General features: G+C 39.6%; 1 protein-coding gene across 2 annotated transcripts in view; it reads right to left on the bottom strand.

The window, feature by feature from the left end:
- tnksa (tankyrase, TRF1-interacting ankyrin-related ADP-ribose polymerase a) overlaps positions 1-23,359 on the bottom strand; it is a 150,924-nt gene that overhangs the window by 73,703 nt on the left and 53,862 nt on the right. The window contains exons 4-6 of one of the 2 annotated variants that reach the window (XM_043719972.1): positions 21,523-21,559; positions 15,417-15,492; positions 12,102-12,149 (exon numbers count right to left, since the gene is read on the bottom strand). In XM_043719972.1, the coding sequence (XP_043575907.1) occupies positions 12,102-12,149; positions 15,417-15,492; positions 21,523-21,559 (161 nt within the window). The remainder of the gene's footprint in view (positions 1-12,101; positions 12,150-15,416; positions 15,493-21,522; positions 21,560-23,359) is intronic. The other variant, XM_043719981.1, reaches the window with a different exon arrangement.

Below are 23,359 nucleotides of genomic sequence, written 5' to 3'. Positions count from 1 at the left end.
GAGGCAGGAAACATGTTTCCGCTGATGGGTGAGTGCCAAACCAGAGGACACAGCTTAAAAATACGGGTTAGACCATTTAGGACAGAGATGAGGAGAAACTTCTTCACCCAGAGAGTGGTGGCTGTGTGGAAAGATCTGCCCCAGAAGGCAGAGGAGGCCCAGTCTCTGGATTCATTTAAGGAAGAGTTGGATAGAGCTCTCAAGGATAGTGGAATCAAGGGTTATGGAGATAAGGCAGGAACAGGATACTGATTAAGGATGAACAGCCATGATCATATTGAATGGTGGTGCCGGTTCGAAGGGCAGAATGGTCTACTCCTGCACCTATTGTCTATTGACCTGGATGGTGTTGGTGTTATGGGTGGTATCTGCTATTTTTAAGAGCAGCACTAATCCAGGAAAGTGAAAAGTGTTCCATTACACTCCTGACGTCATCCTTGTAAATGGTGAACAAGCTCTGGGAATTTAGGGGGTGAATTGATACAGAATTCCAAGCCTCCTTGTAGAATCTGCTCTTGTAGAATGCCCAGTGTGGAAGCAGGCTATTTGGCCCATCACATCCATGCTGACTCTATATACAGCATAGGCAAAAGTGAGGACTGCAGATGCTGGAAATCAGAATCTACATTAGAGTGGTGCTGGAAAAGCACAGCAGGTCAGGCAACATCTGAGGAGCAGGAAAATCAACGTTTCGGGCAAAAGCCCTTCATCTCTGTACAGCATCCCAACCAGACTGATCTCCATACCCTACCTCTGTAACCCTGCATCTCCCATGACTAATGCACCTAGCCTGTACATCCTTGCAGACACTATGGGGAATTTAGCATTGGCCAATCCATCTAACTTGCACATCTTCGGACAGTGGAGGAAAGTGGAGCACCCGGAGGAAACACACACAGACATGGGGAGAATGTGCAAACGCCGCACAGACAGTTGTCTGACGGTGGAATCAAACACCTGACACTGTGAAGCAGCTGTGCTAACCAGTAAGCCACCATGCCATCAATTTATTTATACAGCTGGTCCAGATCAGCTCCTGATCAAGGTTAATCATCAGGATGTTTATAGTGGGACATTCAGCCTTTGTAAGTAATACCAGTGAATTCTAAGGGGAGATGGGTAGCTTCTTGATATGATCATTGCTTGGAAATTCGTAATTGTTTGTAAACTTTAAATGATTCAAGATGATATTAAAAGAATGAGGGTCTTGTCCATTCAACATGTATGACACTGTGAGAAAGATATAACTTTCCAGAGCTTGTTCACCATCTACATGGATGAAAGAAATAATTCTGCTTTCCTAGATTATACTTGCCCTAACAAACTAGTATATTAGCTTCTCAGAACAATGAGAATTCAACTATGAAGAGAGCTTCCACATCCATGACCAAATAGCCTGCCTCTGGAAGATGTTTCAATATGAAATGTTAACTGTTGTTCAAGGCAGACAATAACTCAACCCTCCAAGAAGGGTTTTCCTTTCTGATACTAAACCGAAATTCAGGGATAGTCAAATACTAGATTTGAAGATACTGAACTTCAAGATCATTCTAAGGAAGCTCTACAATGACTTCTAACATTGCACAATGATTTCCATTTGCCAAACCACAACTCAGTTGTCGGTCTAGAATCAGAATGGTTAAATTTACGTCCAATGTGTCATAATGGAGTCATAGAGATGTATAGCATGGAGATAGACCCTTCAGTCCAGCCCAGATACCCTAACATAATCTAGTCAACTTGCCAGCACTTCACCCATATCCCTCCAAACCCTTCCTATTCAAATACCCATCCAGATGCCTTTTAAATGTTGTAATTGTACCAGCCTCCATCACCTCCTCTCGCAGTTCGTTCCATACACAAACCATCCTGTGTGTGAAGAAAGTGCCCCTTAGGTCCCTTTTAAACTTTTCACTTCTCACCCTAAACCTATTCGCTCTAGTTCTGGACGCCCCCACCCCAGGGAAAAAGACCTTGTCTATTTATCCTATCCCTGCCCCTAAGGTTTTATAAACCTCTTAAAAAAAAATCACCTCTCAACCTTCGATGCTCCAGGGAAAACAGCTCCAGCCTATTCAGCTTCTCCCTATAGCTCAAATCCTCCAACCCTGGCTACATCCTTGTAAATCTTTTCTGAACCCTTTCAAGTTTTACAGCATGCTTCCGATAGGAAGGAGACCAAAATTGCACACAATATTCCAAAAGTGGCCTATCCAATGTCCTGTCCGGCCACAACATGACCTCCCAACTCCTATATTCAATGCTCTGACCAATAAAGGAAAGTATACCAAATGCTTTCTTTACTATCCTATCTACTTGCGAATCTACTTTCAAGGATAAATGCGAGTTGCTGCATTTTGGGAAAGCAAATCTTAGCAGCACTTATACACTTAATAGTAAGGTCCTAGGGAGTGTGGCTGAACAAAGAGACCTTGGAGTGCAGGTTCATAACTCCTTGAAAGTGGAGTCACAGGTAGATAGGATAGTGAAGAAGGTGTTTGGTATGCTTTCCTTTATTAACTAGAGGGCATAGGCTTAGGGTGAGAGGGGAAAGATATAAAAGAGATCTAAGGGGCAACTTTTTCACACAGAGGGTGGGTACGTGTATGGAATGAGCTGCCAGAGGAAGTGGTGGAGGCTGGTACAATTACAACATTTAAGAGGCATTTGGATGGGTATATGAATAGGAAGGGTTTGGAGTGATATGGGCCGGGTGCTGGCAGGTGGGACTAGACTGGGTTGGGATATCTGGTCGGCATGGACAGGTTGGACCGAAGGGTCTGTTTCCATGCTGTACATCTATGACTCTATGAACAATGAACCTGCACTCCAAGGTCTTAGTTCAGCAATACTCCCCAGCACCGTACATTAAGTGTACAAGTCCAGCTCTGATTTGCTTTTCCAAAATGCAGCACCTCACATTTGTCTAAATTAAATTCCATTTGCCACTCCTCAGCTGATTGGCCTATCTGATCAAGATCCCATTGTACTCTGAGGTAACCTTCTTCGCTGTCCACTATACCTCCAATTTTGGTGTCATCTGCAAACTTACTAACTATACCTCCTATGTTCACATCCAAATCATTTATATAATTGACAAAAAGCAGAGGACCCAGCATCGATCCTTGTGGCACAGCACTGGTCACAGGCCTCCAGTCTGAAAAGCAACCCTCCACCTCCCTTCTGTCTTCTACGTTTGAGCCAGTTCTGTATCCAATTGTCTAGTTCTCCCTGTATTCCATGAGATCTAACCTTGCTAACCAGTGTCCCATGAGGAAACTTGCCGAATGACTTACTGAAGTCCATATAGATCACATAGACCACTCTGCCCTCATTAATCCTCTTCAAAAAAACTCAATCAAGTTCGTGAGACATGATTTCTCATGCACTAAGCCATACTGACTATCCCTAATCAGTCTTTGCCATTCCAAATACATGTAAATCCTGTCTCTCAGGATTCCCTCCAACAACTTTCCCACCACTGATGTCACCGATAAAGCTGCTTTAACAGAGAAAATGAGGTATGCAACAAACCGAAAACTGCATTTGGTTTCTGTGCAAGGCAGAAAGAAAAAAATCAAAGGTAATCTTGAGACAATCGTGGTATTCCCTAGTCTTGCTCTCCTACCCCCTCAAATAAGCTCAGTTCCCTTCTGGCATGTCTGTCACCAATTCCACTTTGCTTCTCACCCTCTGATCTTAGATCTGTTCTAAGGTTCTGTGCTTCAGCTGCTCTGTTCTTCTGGCTTTGGTTCTGAACTGTCACTGGGGTCTTAGGCTCTATCTAGTGGCAGATGATTGTCAGTGCAAGCAGTCTTGGGCTTTAAACTGCTATCGGAATTGACTAGTCTCTGCCAGTAGACGGAGGCTGATCATTCCAAGTACGGCACAGGCAAGTATAATCTTTAAAATGATTTGGAGATGCCGGTGTTGGAATGGTGTTGAAAGTACAAAGTTAGAAATCATACAACATTAGGTTATAGTCCAACAAGTTTAGTTGGAAGCACTAGCTTTCGGAGCGCTGCTCCTTCATCAGGTGGTCTTTAAAATATATCCTGCATTTGATTACTTTCATACTTAATGATGTGTATTATTTTGCAACTAATATAAGGTAGTAATGCATGACATTGCACGTGTAGTTTATTTTAACTTGGGCAAAAAAAAGCAAAGGAACCTAGCTAACCTTGATATTGATTCCCATGGGAAATTATGATTCACTTAATGGCATTACATTTCAAGTTGCAAATTTGAAAAATGCAACCACAACGTTAGGTGAGGAATTCATGAACATTTGACCTTTTCCTTAATTTTATATTTGGTTTATAAATATCCTTTCTTTTACAAGATGTTTGAATCCTCCTCTGATTGTAAACTGTTAATACTGTTACATAATACTGACACACTTCCATGTGACTGGCAACAAGAGGTCCGCACTTCCCAAAGAGTTCAACTGGGATGACAATTTTCTACAATTCTTCAGAACAGGTTTCATATCCATTTAAGAAATGTGAACAAAGACACTACTGATTTGGTGCAAATATTCCTTATTGCAAGCTATTGAAAATGCCTGATCTGAATTTGATATATAGCTGTCTTAAAAAAACCTACACTGAAGATTTCTAGGTTCTGGAAAAACCATCTGCCTTAAAAGGAACTATGCATTGTCAATGCACCCTTGGGAATAAAACCAAGCTTGAAAGCTTCATACAAAAATTATGAAAACAGGGATTGCAACCATTTAATGAAGTGTTATAGTGGTGCATAACCAGAACATCCTTTTAAATATGATTCAGAAGGACACAGGCACTGGCACCAGGGAATTTTTATACCTGTTCTGAAACCAAGTTAGGGTATACTCCCACAATTCATGGCAAGTAGTTAAATGATAAAATGGTACTGCATGACTTATTGAAAACATCTTTTTGATTGGAAAGGTTGTTTTACCCAATAGGACTGTAAACAATAAAAACACAGTTCACAACTTATCTGGAAATTATCTTGAATAAATCCTTGCTCCCTCAAAAACTGCAAAGATGAGTTAAATGTCGAAGGGAAGTATCACTTTTTTGCACATTGGGACAAACAAGCAAAGCAACTGAACTTTCTTTTAAAAGGATGCCTACAACATGAGCTTCATATTTGCAATATTTACATTACACATACTTCCAGACAGACTGGTATGACCATGGAGAAAATCACAAAGGAGATTACCAAAATTTTTAAATTTTGAATGTACAATTACATGAATGCTAAAATAAAAGCAAAATACTGCAGATTCTGAGTACCTGAAATAATGCACAAAGATTTAGAGCAATTCAGCAAGTCTAGTGTCTGAGAGAAACAAAGTTAATATTTTGAAGCCAATTTGTCTCATCGTCAGGAGTTCCAAAAAAAGTCACATTGGACTTGAAATTTTAAATGCTTCTCTAACATTTTCTGTTTTAATTTCAGAAATGCTGAAATACAGCACTATCCAGGAGTGAACATTGTACCAATAATTTGACAGCACAGAAGCTGGCTCCATGGGCAATGTCACTCAAGACCTGCATATAGATGCAAAAGAGGGATGCAAAGAGTAATAGTTTGGTGAACCCATAGACAATGGTGTGATGGCAGGAAGATAAATCATTACTGGAGATATTCTGGTTATGATCAGATAGGAAACTGGAATTAATGAATGCAGTCCCACTGATCTAGAGAACAGGCAGAACTGGCTTTATGACCAACATATCAAAGGGTGCAGATATGTCAAAGTGGGTGAAAAATGAAAATACACCACAGTAACAATCAGAGGATGAAAACCCGGATCATAAATCATGAAGTTACAGGAAAGATGGGTATAGATTTACAAGGTCACAGTATCGTCAAGAAAAGACATAAGAAGTGGACGTTGAAAATGGAGCAGCACTTTGCAATGACACAGGAATCAATTTTTTTTTTAAAAGAGGATTTTTTTTAAGAAGCATCAGAGGAAAAGATACATCTATGATGTCAATTCACCAGAGTGCTCAATGCTGTCTCAACCAAGACAATGGGTCCAGTACTTCAGCTTTTTAACAATGAAAATGACAGTACAATATCTTCATTCCGACATTTTGAAGCAGTTAGTGATTATCTACTTCATGGTGCCTAATAACTATCACTAAGCTACACTAAGGCATTTAATATATTGATTATTGGTAGAGTTATCTTCATTCATTGCCAAATAAAGTGAAATTGTACAGACTTGCACACTTGCTTAATATTATCTGTACAGAATAGCGAGCTGAAATATACTAATGTAGAAAACCACCCTACTCTCTAGGGAGATCCCAAAAGACTAAATTGCAGGACAATTTCTAGTCTGAAGCGAGAAGCTTTCAAATACATCTCATGACTCAAAAACATTACCTAGTGATAGCTGAAGCTTCCGGTTTGAAAAGTGGAAGTCAGGTTAGGATTGTGAAGACACAGAAGTGATTTGACAGTACAGCAACCTTACTGAGGCAATTATCTAGACAGCCAGGTTAATTATCCGAGGGACATGAGCTCAAACTTCACCAAAGCAGTTGGCGTTCAATTTATGGAAATGATGAAACTATCATAAGAACCCATCTGGATCACTAACACCCTTAGGGAAAGAAACCTGTCATTCTTTACCTGCTGTAACCTAGATTTACTTCAGACCCACAGCAATGTGGCAAACTCTCAACTGCTTCTGAAATGTCCATGCAAGACAGTCTGTTCAAGGGCAATTAAGGTTGGGCAATAAATATGGCCCTACCCACATCCCCTGAGAAAACAGAACAGATCACAAACAGAATAGTAACCTGGGTCACAAACAAGTTGACATTTTCAAAACACACTGGAGGTCAAGCACTTTGTCAGAAACCACGGAAATGAAGTTAGAGGGAAGGACAACAAAAGGAAGAGAACCACTGCAATGCATATAAGTTATTTACTTATAAATTCCACATCTAATAAATTATGAACTTCAAATGTCACTAGAATCTGGCTTATCTCAAATGGCTCCCATTCAAATTGCACATCTATAGTCGATGTCAAATGTTCACGGACAGAGATAACGACCACAGTGGATAGACTCCAGAAGTCTAGAACTCTACAACAAGCAAAGGCAGCTCAGGAATACATATTTTCAAAAGAGGCAGCAAAGGGAAGGGTAATGCAGAGAGTAATGCAAGAGGAGAATTTCCAGAATGGCTCAGAAATTTGTAGCTACCAGGTTAGAGGAAAGGAGATCTAAGGAAGATTTAATAAGCAGGGTACAAAATTATAATGGGTTTGGATAAAATAGTTACGGAGAAATGGCTGTCACTGGCTGATACCACATGGCCTAGAAGGCACAGGTGTCAGGTTTTGTGGGGATGCAAAGAACATTGGATGCTAATTACCTGGAATTCATTATCCATTACAGTAATGGAAAATATGAATAATGATTTCAAAAGGAATTGATAGGCACTTGAAGGAAACAAATGTGCAGGGTTCTGGGGATAGCACAGGAAATGGGACTGACTGGTTTGTCCAATTTGGACCTCAGTAACATTTGATTATTCACCAATGGGTTCTCTTATAGACCCTTACAGCACAGGAGCATCATGCCAATGCCAGTCAACAAAAGACTAGATTACAATAATTTTATTTTCCAGTTTTTGAACTAAAGCCTTAGAGGGTGTACTGCAACGCACGTGAAAGTCTAAATAGTGCTTAAATGCTATGAAATGTCTCACTACCTTGAATGAAAACATTTCTCGATTCTCCTCTTAGCCTTCTAATTCTTACTTTAAATCTACGCCTCTGGTTATTGATCACCTTACTAATGGAAAAAGTGCCTCCACATCCAATCTATCGATTCCCCCCCCCCCCCCCAGAAGGTTATCCACCCTATCAGGTCCCATGCAACCTTTGTTGGTCCTCAACAACGCCAGTGTATCCATTCTTCCATTATAGCCTAGACCGTCCAGGACCAGACCATCCTGGTAAATCTACTTCCCACCCTCTCTACAGCAATCACATCCTTCCTTTGCGGTGACCAAAATCTTGCACAGCATCATAGAATCCCTACAGTGTGGAAACAGGCCATTTTGGCCCAACAAGTTCACACCGACCCTCCAGAGTGACCCATTCCCCTATCCTGTTACTCTGCATTTACCTCTAACTAGTGCACCTAACCTACACATTCTATCGGAAATATGTTGTGAAACTTGAAAGGGGTCAGAAAAGATTTACAAGGATGTTGCCAGGGTTGGAGGATCTGAGCTACAGGGAGAGGCTGAACAGGTTGGGGCTGTTTTCCCTGGAGCTTCGGAGGCTGAGGGGTGACCTCATAGAGGTTTACAAAATTATGAGGGGCATGGATAGGATAAATAGGCAAAGTCTTTTCCCTGGGGTCGGAGAGTGCAGAACTAGAGGGCATAGGTTTAGGGTGAGAGGGGAAAGATATAAAAGAAACGTAAGGGGCAACTTTTTCACGCAGAGGGTGGTACATGTATGGAATGAGCTGCCAGAGGATGCGGTGGAGGCCAGTACAATTGCAACATTTAAGAGGCATTTGCATGGGTATATGAATAGGAAGGATTTGGAGGGATATGGGCCGGATGCTGGCAGGTGGGACTAGATTGGGTTGGGATATCTGGTCAGCATGGAGTTTGGACCGAAGGGTCTGTTTCCATGCTGTACATCTCTATGACTCTATCCATCCCTGAAAACCAAGGGGCAATTTACATGGCCAATTCACCTACCGTGCACATTTTTGGACTGTGGGAGGAAACCAACGAAGACACTAGGAGAACGTGCAAACTCCACACAGACAGTTGCCCGTGGGTGGAATCGAACTCACGTCCCTGGCACTGTGAGGCAGCAGTGCTAGCCACTGAGCCACTGTGCCACAGTATTCTAGCTGTGGTCTATTCAGCCTCTTATATAGCTCCAGCATAAACCTTTTGCTCTGTATAACATGCTTTATAAATCACTTCATCTACTTGTCCTTCTACCTTCCAAGACCCATGAATATGCACATAAAAATACTGAAGATCACAGGGACTACCATTAATAATTTCATCCTCTCATCTTGTTAGCCCTTAAGTATATTAACTCACACAGTACCAGGTTGAATTCTATTTGCCACTGCTCTACCCACTTGGCTAGTGCTTTGATATCCTGCAGTTTATAGAGATCTTCCTCACTGTTTACCACCCTGTCAACTTTTCTGCCATCTATGCACCACTTAATCATATTCTTAAGATACAAGTCCAAATCATTATTGTACACCCCAAACAGCAAGGGCTCCAACAGCGGGCCCAGCATAACCCCAGTGGAAACAGAGTTCAAGTCGCAAAAACATCCCTCTGCTTCCTCAGCAAATTTGGGATCCAATGTGCCATTTTGCCTTGGGTCGCACAGGCTCTTACTTTCATGACCAGTCTCCAGGAAGGATTTTATCAAAAGCCTTGCTCAAGCCCAAGGAAACCATATCGAATTGTTGAGGATTCTTTGTATAGACTTGTGGGTGATGTGTTAACATATGAACTCATCAACATTCCTGGTCACCTCTTCAAAATATTCGATCAAATTGTCAGACGCTATTTTGTAATAAATCCATGTTATCACCGATTAATCTATGTCGCTCCAAGTGCAGATATAGTCTATCCCTCAGAATTATTTCTATTAAATATCCCTATTAATATTTGGGAAGTTAAAATCCCCTATTACTGACTTCTTATTCTGATATTGCTCTGAAATCTGATTCCACATCTGATCTGTTATCTCTCTTGGATTCCTTTGGGGTCCTATGGTACACACTCAACAGTGCACTTGCCCTCTTTTTTTTTTAAAACTTCCACCTACATGGCTTCATTTGATGATCTTTCTCAGCTATCATCCCTCCTCACTAATTTAACTGAATATTCAATGAATGCTCTGCTTCGTCTCCTCTGTTATTCCCATCTCCATCTCATCTGAATACTCCAAGACCAGGAATGTTCAGCTGGAAATCTTTTTCATGTTTCAACCAAGTCTCAAATCACAGCTACACCATCATATCATTTAGTTAATGATATTATTTTCCATCCACAAGGAATGAAAGCTGCAAAACCTGCTGAATGAACACACCTGCAAATCAGGTGTAATGATGCAGTTTTAATTAAAGGCCAAAGTCCTGAGGGGAAAAAAGGTGAATTTATATTTACCACCTCACTTCAGCAAAGTGCTAAATACAAATTGTTCCTTTCGTAGAGAGGAGATGAAGGACAGATAGAAGAACTGATGGAAACAGTAGAAACTCATACTATGACCTTCAAAGACACCAGCAAAAAAAAGTGAAAAATTGAATAAGGATAGCCCAGTGAGGCCAAAGAGTAAAATGGAAAATGTTCAATCAAATGCATGCTGAAGAAACAATCACAAGTCACAAAAGTAAGTGGTAAAAGCTTTGGCCTCTGCAAAGTCTGAATGTCTGGACTGAAGCACTAATGTATTTTTCAGTGTTTGTGGTGATTAACTTGCTAGATGCAATATTCCTATACACATTTGAAATAACCCCATAAGGAATTAAAAGTTAAGGAAGGAAATGATCTGTATTTACAACTTGCAGCATGATCGCTGCATGGGCATTTGCATTGAAGTTCATAAGTTAATACATCACCCACAAGTCATACAAAGAATCCTTAACAATATTCCTATGATTGGGCTGAATACAGCCATGGTTTTGATGTGGGAATTTCTTCTAAAAATCTATTCAAATGTAAGGTTAGAGATCTTATTTCATTTCACTGCTGTTACCACCTTGAAAGAAACCCAGTTTGGAGCAACCTACTCGAATTCTCAAAACTTGCATGATTCTATTGTATCGCTGTTTGTGAAATTTTGCACACAACATGCAAAAACAACATCAATCTATTAAAGCATTACCCCCTCCTGCTGCAGCCAGGAAACTATTTCACAAAGGTCCAACTTATTCAGTCTCCAAATTTGTGACAAAAATCAGAAAAATGAATTTTTTTTTTAATAACTGTACATCTGCGCCCCAAATTTATACCATCATGTTGACTTTTATCCAGTAATATAAGTGCATTACAAATTCAAGTTTCCAACAGGATGCACTACAAATATCAATTTTTGTCTCCGTTCTAATTTTGACTTGAAATCCATTGAATGATTTAAGAGGAACTAACAATATTTGCCATGTCAGCCAACAATGCAACTGCAGTCATGCTAAGAGTTTCAAACCAAGATGTTTGACATTCCAGCACCACACCAATTGATTACAATCAATAAGCTTGACCATCCTAAAGATAATTGTGAAGAGAACATGTTGAAAATAAAGTATATCATTTAACTGTTCTATGACAGGTCTGCTTTATATCTCCTTTCAAGTATTCAGTGAATAAGTGCGATTTTAATACGCAATTACATAGTTTCTCCGCCCCCCCCCCCCCAATCTTGGAAAAACCTACATGAAATTTGATCAAATTATTGAGCATTTTCATCATTCTGAATTTTTTTTTTGCAAGAATTTCTAAGCTCTTTCCAGTGGTGAAATATCTAACCTACCGTAACCACAGACAAAAAAAAAGATTGCACTGCCAATCATTTCCTATTTACTGCAATGAACTAAAACATCATCAGCGCTATTTTATGATGCAGGGTCATCAAGGACCAGGACTCAAAATGTATGAACTTATTAAAAATTATACTTATCTCAGCTTTGGACACAGTCTCGAAACTAATACTTAGTCTGTTTCATACTACAAACATTTTTGGGAGCAAACCATGCTACTTCAGTGAAATATCAGCAACATAAATGCAAACAGGTAGCAACCTGATCCAGACACAAGTGGTACTCATTTCCAAAATGCACTTTACATCGAGCATTTTTGTCAGAAATCATGGAGGTGAAATTAAGACATAGGGAGGGGAACAAAAAGGAGATAATACATGGACTGGCAACACTGCAAGCTGCAATACTTAAACTCTACATTTAATCAATCATTTATTTATATATCCCACATCCGTTAAATTTTGGATATAAAATTTTTGAACAAGTCACAGACCGTAGATTTGACACTGCAGTACCAGTAAATAACCATAGTGCATAAGAAGTGTACCATATTTCCATTTCTACATCGTAGACTGATGGGGTGTGGTTCTGCAGTCTGCAATGTCAAAAATGAAAAAAATTCTTATTTAGTAAAAGTGATCACTGTATACCACTCTGAGCTTGGGTTTTTCCCAAACATTAGTGATAGTAAACTATGTATAACATTCTTAACACTCAAGTAGTTCATTAAGAAAACATTGTTATTCGAATCAATGTGGTGGCTATCCTCCGTAACTCATGCAAGTACTTTGTGACCACAAATTGGTGCAAAACTGAACATATTTTCTTAATATCGGATTTAATCCACAGAAACCCAAATACTATCCTTCTAATGATATGGAATAGTGCAAAAGCCACTGATATGGTTTTCTACTGCTTACTTTATTCATTTTGAATATTTAATTTATGAACTATTTCTCCCATCTTGATCAAAACCTTGGACAATGCAATTTTAGATAAATCTATAACATACAGGTGAAAAATACTGTCATCCATGAATTGTATGGTAAACGAGGCAGACATGTGAAACATAAATCAAGTAAAGCAGTAAACTACCAGTTGACCAATGGGAAAAAATGGATTCAATGGCACAGTAAATTTTCTACAAGTAGTCAATCTTGATTTTCTAACAAAATTAGCATGGGATATTCAAGACCTTCAATATCAGTGACAAATACACTATTAAAATTCTGAAGATTTATCGTTTAAAAACTCACATTAAATGTGAAAAAATTGCAGGCTTTGTTACAGTAAAGATTTTAATATAAATTCTTGAAATCTTTATATTAAAAGTGTGTTACTTGCATTTGGTCAGGTTGGAAACATCAACTTGCTTAATAACTTTAGTGCATGCTACCATCTCCACTTGAGGGATGCCACTGGATTTTCAAAAAGCATCCCCCAACTGTATTTGATTTTATTCTCCAGACCTCCTAGCCCATGTGCATTTTGAAAGGCAACAACATTGGACCATGGATTTCACAGCTAATGTGAACGCCATTTTATAGAAAACAGGAAACTGAAAAAGACAGGATAAGTTGCTTTGAAGATTGTTCTTCATCAACTCCTGCTCCAACATACGGAGGCCACTCTACAGAAATGCACTCAATCAAATCAGGCTTTACATCTTATAAACAGATGTGACCATTTACAAAGCAAATGAAACAGATTCAAATCAAGCCAAGCTCTCTCAACTGACAGTAATAAAGTCAAGAACAGACCATGCGTGTTACTAGAGCACTCTAGTTTTCAAAAGTTAAGTGGGTTATCTATTATACCAAGCTCAATATTCATTTAATGCAGGTGTGTCAGAAGTATTGCCTGCACAGCAATTTAATCTGGCCCACAGAATGCTCTAATTTGGGTAGTCAAATCTCCCAATGCTTCTTTCCCACTGTGTGGGAATTCTGGATTACAGCAAGTCCCCAGTCCCTTCTCACATTATGTTCCTCCTCTGGTACAGAGAGCCAGCATCTGATCAGAAACAAAACAAAATGTGAAGGTGTAGAATGATGGAGAGGGAGCAGTGCAGAGCTGGTTTTAGGTAAGGTGAGGACTGAGAGAGTAGGGTGGCAGGAGACCAAGTTTCGTGGAGCAATAAGGTGGGAACTTTCAGGGGCTGTAATAAGATTGGATCAGAGAGAAAGAATTGAGATGGGATGAGGCTAACACAAGACTGAGGAGATGAAAAATTCAGGTTGGGGAATGGCCCTATAATCATGGATTGGTCATCAGAGAGGAAGTGGGGATACTGAGGAGTTAGGGGGAACTAGAGAGACTGGGGAGTCAAATGGGTGGTAATGGAACTCAACATTTACTGCAGTGCTGAGAATAACAGAAACAGTTAGTAGAGGAGCGTTGCAGGCTGAGGGATGACCTTACAGAGGTTTACAAAATTATGAAGGGCATGGATATGATAAATAGACAAAGTCTTTCCCCTGGGGTGCAGGAGTCCAGAACTAGAGAGCATAGGTTTAGGGTGAGAGGGAAAGATATAAAAGAGACCTAAGGGACAACTTTTTCACACAGAGGGTGGTACATGTATGGAATAAGCTGCCAGAGGAAGTGGTGAAGGCTGGTACAATTGCAATATTTAAAAGGCATCTGGATGGGTATATGAATAGAAAGGGTTTGGAGGGATATAGGTCTGGCGTTGGCAGGTGGGACTATATTGGGTTGGGATATCTGGTTGGCATGGATGAGTTGGACCGAAGGGTCTGTTTCCATGCTGTACATCTCTATGACTCTAAGTATCACAGAGATGTGAGATCAGATAGCACTGAGGTGATTGAAACCTCAGGATCTCACAGTAAGTAAAGGTTGAAAGACCATTTCCATTGGAACTAAAATGGGAACCAGGGGATCAGGGCTGAAGTTTACTACCACACAAAGTTGGAGCTCCGAATTTTCATCTCATGGAGGAGTGGGGTACAAGAGGAGTGAGCATGCCTGGCATTTACTGATTCCTGCTCCTTTATATTCCATGGAAGTAAAAGCAAACATTTTCTCCCCCCTACAATTTCTTCAGTGGCCCAGACTATCAGTTGAGAAATGTTGTAGACTGTGAAAGACCAGAGACACATGCTCCATCAAGTCATTCACAGATTTTACAAAAGGGTTGCAAAACAGTCGCAGGATTCTTCTATGCATCAGTGGATGTAAAATGGACACAAGGTTTACTCCACTGTGTCCCTTGATGAATGTGACTCATGCCAAATACCAGGATGGCAGAGCAGGCCCATGTAAATTAAGTTTGATACCCAGAGCGTAGCTGATGAACAAAAATATCACTCTCGATATCACCATACCATTCAATACATTTGACACTGCTACCCCCCTAGCAAATACGAGCATGTTTTAACCATACATTTTAAATACTGCACAATAAATGCCTTCAGATTTTCTTAATTCAATACCTCAAGTTCTGCTAATTATTGCCACAGTTTGCAACAGACCTTCAAGCAACAATAATTCACTTGCATCTATGCATCAGAAGATGCTATCTCCAAGCAAACTGCATAGTTTTTCCACCCCACAGTTCAAACGAAAATATTTGCACTTTAGGTAAAATCCTAAAGGCACGACAAAGGTTAGTTTAAACCTATAGCGTCAATATTTGTATATGGGCTGTTAGTGGAGGGCAGTGTGGCAGCGAGAATGATCTCAAGTTAACTGACAATTTACTGGTACATGCTGTTACAGGTCTGAACACTGAAAAGATATTAGGTCTGCTTCTTAATCAACTAGGAGCTGACTCTTCATTTTGCTCCTCTACACCTATGCTTTAGATAATTAAGATGCACAACCATGCACATATTCTTACCTTTCTTCCATCACTTGCATGACAGTTTACATTTAATGGAGTAAGCAATGCCATGAGCTTTTCTTCATTACCGCTTCTAAAAAAGAAAACACTAAGTTAGTGAAGAAAAATGGATGCTTCAGTGAAGAAAGGTATTACATTTTGAACAATGCAAAACCTTACAAACAAATAAAGGCAGTGAAAAAGGAATTAAATTTAGTCTGTGAACCTGATCCTCAGAGCTATAGTTGCATATGTTTTCTTGTTCCAAGCTGTGACTCAATTTTAAAACATTGCCCCATTTAACATTGTTTTACTTTAACAAACCTACGTTAACAGGGCCTGTAATCTTGCTGAGTGTTGCTAGATTAGTTCTAACATTTTTTGCCACATGATTGCTCCCAATTGGACAGTTCTATGACTGTCCAATTTGAAGTCACTCCTGTGTCCAACCTTCCAATGTACCTTCACCTCAACTCTGACCTTCAGGTTCTTCTACAAGATCGGAGCACAAGGTCTCCATCAGGGAGCCTTTAAACACCAAGTCCGAGATTACTTGCATAAGCCGTCATTCATTTATGGCCATGTCAGCCACTGTCTGACAGCATCCTTTTGGCAACCATCAGCAAAAGACCGCAATGCTTCGTTATCTCATCTGTATTCTGAAAGACGTTTATTTGCGATTGAATGTAGAACATAACATATAATTAAAATGGATCATATGGAGAGGACTTATCAGAAGCAAGCATGGGAAGAGATCTGGAGGTCAGGAAAGGGATCTGGAGGTCAGGAAAGGGATCTGGAGATCAGGGGTAAAAAAAAGAATACCACTGATCCAAGATTGCTAAAATTCTAACCACCATGAAAAGAATGACTAGTCACACTGAAGACCTGAGTCTTAACTGGGAGTTTTTCAAAGTATAGACTCATTTAACTAAGCGTTTTAAGCAGCTATTAAGCACAAAGATGCTAACGTTGTGATATAAAATATTTTTTTACATTTTGGTATACTAGAATTTTGGATGGGATATTTTCGATACATATTAAAACTTCTGCTATTTCACACCAATTACTGTTTCCACTCCCAAGTGCAAAGCAGCAGACCCTGCTAACACCAGTGAAAAGTTTTCACTGCAATATTCCAACTATATTTATTGCTTAGAGCAGGATGGTCAATGGAGTGCAAAACTATTGCAAGTTGATTTTGGAAAATTTCAACTGGACTGAGATTCCCCAAACTGCTTTCATGTAAATTTTTACTGGAATTCAAATCCATATTCCCAGACTGAAGGGGCAATGCTTGAACCACATTCCATTATCTACCTAATCTTTAGGATGATGAAACAAAGGTAATCCTTAAAAAAAACTAATTTAGAGTTCGTTAATTTAGAAACTTGGTCCACAGGACACTTGCTGCTTGTCAGAATGATTATTAAGGTAAAAATAAGTACTACAGTTCCCGAAATGAATTCTGTTTTAATGTACCTTAAAATTAGAAACCAAAATACAAGCAGTGACCTCATGCTTATGATTTCATATATTTTGTTTTTAAATTTGCTCAGTAAAATGTAATTTTATTTCAAATTTTATTTTTGTAGTTTTAAGTTACATTCAGCAATAAAAATCCTTGACCAATTAGGTTTTTAAAAAATCTTTACTCCTGTCATGAGTAGGGAAGCTGGAAATTGAAGCCAACCGATCTAGGAAGATGAGAAAGTGGAGACTGCAGATACTGGACAGTCAGTGGAAAATTGTGGTGCTGGAAAAGTACAGCAGGTCAGGCAACATCCGAGGAGGAGAGTTGACGTTTCTTGCATAAGCCCTTCAGATAAACAGGAGGGGGAGGGGGAGGCAATAGGTGGATGCAGATAGGGGGTGATTGTGATAAGTCGGTGGAGCACAGAAGTGGGAAGGAAGGTGGAAAGGTGGGGAAGGAAGGTGGAAAGGTGGGACAGGTCAGGAGGGTGGTGCCAAATTGGAGGATTGTCTCTGGGATGAGATGGGCAGAGGGGAGATTTGGAAACTAGTGAAGTCGATGTTGGTGCAGTGTGCTTGAAAGATTCTAAGGTGGAAGATGAGGCATTCTTTCTCCAGTCCTCGGGTGGCTTGAATTTGGTAGAGTCGGAGGGGAAGTTGAAGTGGTCGGCTAATCTAGGACGATGGTTGCCAATAGGTATACAGAAGTTTAACAAAATTATAAATGGAACAGGAATAGAAGCTGTTGTAGACTGAAATAATAATTGTGGACAGCATGGAGCAAGATCAGTTGATACAATGACCCATCACAGCCTGTTCACGCCAAATTGGAAGGGATTTCTGAACATAACAGCTGACCAACACATCTTTCTCCACTCCAAACCCCTCACTCCCACTAATATTCTAAAATCGGTGACACTGCTTGTCCAAGATTAATTGGGGATGAACAAAAATTTTCCCCAATTAGCTATTGGAAAGATCAAAGCAAAGGCTTTCACATCCTGCCACAGACACACTTACTCAGCCACTGGCTCCATTTCAGTCCCTGGGTGAGTTTGACACACATCCTGTCCTTCATCCAGATCACCTATCTTCACCTCTGTATCACCTGTCTCCATGCTTGTCATCCGGTGCTGAGAGATTCGCCCAATTTCCAGGCTCAGCTATACAATGGCCTCATTTTCCCACTTTCTAGTCTCCACAACCTAAACTCATTCAAATCTCTTCTGCCTGTATTCTAATTTGCATGAAATCCCATTCACCCAACATTCCTGTTGTTGCTGTCTTACAATGGCACCAAATCTCGCAATTCCTTTACACTGAAATTTGCATGCTTGTTTTCATATTCAATAACCGTTTTTCACTAAAATAAAAGGACAGGAAGGTACAGAAAAAAGAATGGAGTTTTTTAGGACATTCGTCAGCTGAGGTCTAGGTACAAGTGAAGGGATTAATCAAACAATTAGGAAATATAAAGTTTGACATGAAATATGTTCATATGAGACAATGCAAACTCTAGCCAGTTTACAGTCCAAAACTATTCAATGAGTAGTTTAGCTCAACATTTGCAAACAAAATGGCAACTGCAAGTAGTGATCTGGTGTAATAAGAGGTACAATATGAACAATCCTCAAGGAAACAATATTTCTATAGTTGTGAGTTGAGAAGGGAAAGCTGCATCAATGTAGGAACCTGTATGTACAAGCCCAAATTTGAAGCAAAGAAAGATCAACACCGTCACATGTCCTAAAATAATTCTGCTGCGGTGCTAGAATTAATTTATTAAGATTTGTATATTTTGTCAAACTTTTTTGCAGAAAGGCTTCACTGTCAAATTTGGAACTGTTCTCAGATGACTGCAGCCAGCACTTGAATGCATAATCTAGATATCAATTCCACTGCAGTATTAAGAAAATGTTGCTTCATGTTAAGTGTCAACTTTTGAATGGGATCATACCCGGAGATCATGTCACCAAGTTCTGTTGTTCAAGATTTTCAGTTCAGTGCAAGTAGTATTGACCAACATTCTCCTTTCAGCCAATGCACAATAAACAAATGTCATGAATCGCATTGACATGTGTAGCATACTGATGCTTCAAAGTGGTTGCTATATTTCCTTTCTTAATAACCACTAAACATCAAAAGTATTACATGACATAATTCAAAGCATCTCAATGCAGGGCAAAGGATTTGAGTATCGGAGTAGGGATGTCTTGCTCCAGTTATATAGGCCCCAGGTCAGGGAAGACCTTGAGTACTGTGTGCAGTTTTGGTCTCCTGGTCTGAGGAAGGACATTTCTTTTTAGTGAGGGAGTTCAGTGGACTGATTTCCAGGGTGGCATATGAATAAAGACTGGATAGACTGGGACTGTTCTCTTTGGAATTTAGAAGAATTGTGAGGGGCATCACGTAGAAACATAAAATCCTGATGGGACTGGACAAGCTAGATGCGGGAAGAATGTTCCCAATACAGGGGAACCTTGATTATCTGAACGTGATGGGCAAACACTATGGATGGGCAACACCGCGCCCCCACCCTACCTCCAACTCTGTCCACCACCTCCCTCCCACTCCCGGCCCACACCACTCCCCCCATCTCCCCAACCTCTCCAGGTCAGCTGGACTGTACACCAACAAGACTGCTGCTGCTGCCTTTGTGGGGTAAGTCTCTAAATAACATACACAAACACACACCCCTTTTTGACAGGTTCCACCTTTGCCCTGTACAGGACAATGTTGGAGAGATTATCTGGGGTAGGTGTGGGTTGAGGGTGCACCCCTGTGTAGAACTCCAGGGAAGGTGTGTAGGATTAGAGAGAGAGGGCAGGAGGTCAGTCATTTGGAGACCGTGCCTGTTTAAATCACTGTAAACAAAAGACGTGATCACAGTTGGAAACACTTCTTTAATGGAGTGTTTCTTTCGGGACCAAGAGCTCACCTTCAGATAATCCAATTTTTGGATAATTGGTATTCGGATAATCGAAGTTTCACTGTATTGGGGAAGTCCAGAACTAGGGGGTCACAGTTTAAGAATAATAAGGCGCAAATCATTCAGGACTGAGAGGAGGAAGAATTCCTTCACTCAGTTGTGAACCTGTGGAATTTTCTCCCACAGAATGCTGCTGAGGCCAGTTTGTTAGATATATTCAAAAAGGAACTGGATATGGACCTTGCGGCTTTAGGGATCAAAGCATATGGAGAGAAAGTGGGAATGGGATACGAAAATTGCATGATCAGCCACGATTATATTAAATGATGGTGCAAGGTTGAAGGGCTGAATGACCTAACCCTGCACCTATTTTCTGTGTTTCTATAGGTTTCTCTCTCAAATCTGGGCTGGAATGGACTGCTCTTCGGAGGGTTGGCGTCAACTCAATGGGCTGAATGGTTGATTCCACACTGTAGGATTTGTATGATTTAATGACTCGTGTTACAATAAATTAATTAGGAAACAATACTTGGACTGGAGACAGTTAAAAATCACAACACCAGGTTATAGTCCAACAGGTTTAATTGGAAGCATACTAACTTTCGGAGTGACGATCCGAAAGCTAGTGTGCTTCTAATTAAACCTGTTGGACTATAACCTGGTGTTGTGATTTTTAACTTTGTACACCCCAGTCCTACACTGGCATCTCCAAATCATGACTGGAGACAACAGTGAACTTCAAGCTTAAGTTGACCAATGAGTTGTTGCTGTCTCCTCAGTCATATCTGGTCACTTTGGCCAGCCCGTCACGGTTTCTGTTTCAGGTGATCCAGAAAGGCATCTGTCGCAAAATATGTTCTGAGAAGTGCCCCTTATACAATGATGACACCATTTAAACATTATAACTTAAAGGCTAAAAATGCAAGCTAATTGAAAACAATTGCCTACTGCAACAAATTGATTAGCTCAAACACAAACTTCCATGACACTTCAAACATCCATCCACAGTTCTGATCATTTCTCCTACAATTGACAGAATGTCAAGATCCACAGTAAGCTAAATGCATTTTCTCACCCTGGAGAAAGTTCTAGAAAAAGCATATCTGGATGATGAGCTATATTTGGAGAAAGCTTCACATGGGACTCAATATTTTCAATATTACAAAGAAAATAAACCAGTCACGTGTTTGATATCTAATTACAAAAACAGTGACAGTTGAGGGAGGACTGTCATGGAGGATCTCTCTCTCTGTCTCACACACACACACACACACACACACACACACACACACACAGTTGCATAGCTGCCAATGTCAGCACTTGCATATAGGGGAGACAGGAAGTTGCACATGAGGGCCACACCTGTACAACAGCTGAGAGGAGACTGATGAGGGAACAGAAATGATAGCAAGAAATTTTCAGTGATACTTCTCCAAGAAAACAGTTCTAAATCAAGCTTCAGCTGTTCAATGCAGAATTAATAAATTGAAAAGGATGAGGACAATTTGACTGATATGATTCTTCACCAAAACCATGCAGCACATTAGAAACATTAGAGTTTTTGCTGAGGTGTTTAAAAATTGGGTGGGGAGGGGGGAAGAAGTGAAATATTTCCTCCAGCGGTCCAACACAAAAATCACATTTTATCCATTATAATTTATACGTCAAGCAAAGTAATTCACATTCTAAGTTTTACTGGCATTTTGTGTAGATATCACTTACCTCGCTGCTTCAAGAAGTTCGTCTTTCTTGTATTCACCTATGTGATTGCAAAAAAACATTGTTAGTGGTGTAAACACAAAGAAAATACTGAAAATCCACACCCTATTGTGTAATGAAGCAATGACACTAACAACTGAAAATAGAGCATCACTACTGCCATGGAGATTGTATACGAATCCTATGCGGTCAAACAACCAATCACTGCCCACACTTACTGCTTTCAAATATATTATTCTGATGATGTCACAGGCTAGGTTTCCCCCATTTCATCAGCACCACTGGCCTTTGAGTACAAGCAGCTGTGAATGCAGAGACACATTCATAATGACAATGATTTTCACTGTGCACTGAAAATAACTGCACAGTGCATGGCCTGCTCTCAAATTTGCTAAAGCTACTGACTCAAAACATGTCTGTTAAATTAAGTTGAGAAAACAATGCTGCTATTTAATAAGACATTGTGCTACAAACGTATTCTTTAATCATAGTTGAAAATATAAATATTCATAATATTGGCAAAATTGTCATTGACTAATTTTAGCTCATAAGACATGAAAATGGCAATGAGATTTCTAAATATTCTTGGGACAAACAGGCAGCCTTTGGTCATTTTCTCTCTCTAACCCCTCTGCTCCCCAGAGCTCAGCCAAATATATCACCAGGCTATTAAATAGAGGTAGAAGTTCAGGCTGAAATTAAAACAAATGCTTTAATGGCAATAGAGCTTCTTGTGTCAATAATTCCTCCAAAATTCAACCAGGTTTATTTCAGGGAACAGAAATCCTCTATCAGAATACTAATGGAAGGAAAGGTGATGAATTCACTAGAATAGGAAAAGTGGACATGATTTCATGTTCAACTCAAGTAACATCACTGAGTTTATGCAGAGTGCAGTAAATGGCTGAAACCGGGGACTTATTTATTGCTGCATAGCACGTGGGCTGCCACGTTTCCATATACTTCTGCAGAGGCCGATTTGCTAGCAGACATGGTGCTACTTTCTTTACACAAGTACCAGAATTAAGATGGTAACCATGGTGACACTGGTTTGATTCAAAGCATTGATGGTGTTTGACAAAGCCACAGAAACTACCTCAGATGTAGAAAATATATTTTGAAGATAGATTTTTAGTGAGCTTGTTCAAGAAAAAAAAACTAGATATGCTTTTAAACTGAATTCATAATGTCAATGTTACTACTGTAACATATGTAGTTGGTTATATATTCCCATACTTCAGTTTGACTGAATATAGAACATTTTAAAAATTGGATTGTTTAAACTACAATAGCAGATTTCTTATTTTATATTTCAATTACATTTCAATTCATTTTCTATCTCCAGTAACACCATAAATTTTACATTTAGTATTATTCACATTCTGAACTGAATGTTGAATAATCTTTATTTTTAATACAATTGCATTTGATTTAATGTCAAATTCAACATTCATAAAATTTGCAATCATAAAACAAGTAAACAATTCGTCACACAGCTTATTATATTAAGAGCTTTTCAAAATAACACCATATTAAAACAAAACATTGAACAGAGGTCCTTTTCAACTTAACCCAGATAGTCAACCCAACAGTCAACGGTCACACTCACATAGAAATATTAAAAATGCAAAAGATGCACTAAAATAAATAGCAGCATTAAACAATATTAACTATTTTTGTACCTGTGACCTCAAATATAATTAAAGGAAGACTTTCATTTATATAGCATCTTTCATAACCTATGTTCCAAAATGTTTTACATCATAGCACTAAAGGAACAATGGCAGATAACTTGTGCAAAACAGCGTCCAAAACAGCAATGTGATAATGACGATATAAT

The sequence above is a fragment of the Chiloscyllium plagiosum genome, chromosome 2 (genome assembly GCF_004010195.1).
Source record: "Chiloscyllium plagiosum isolate BGI_BamShark_2017 chromosome 2, ASM401019v2, whole genome shotgun sequence".
NCBI lineage: Eukaryota > Metazoa > Chordata > Chondrichthyes > Orectolobiformes > Hemiscylliidae > Chiloscyllium > Chiloscyllium plagiosum.
Note: the sequence above shows the minus strand (reverse complement) of the source record. Positions and strands in the feature narration are given on the sequence as shown.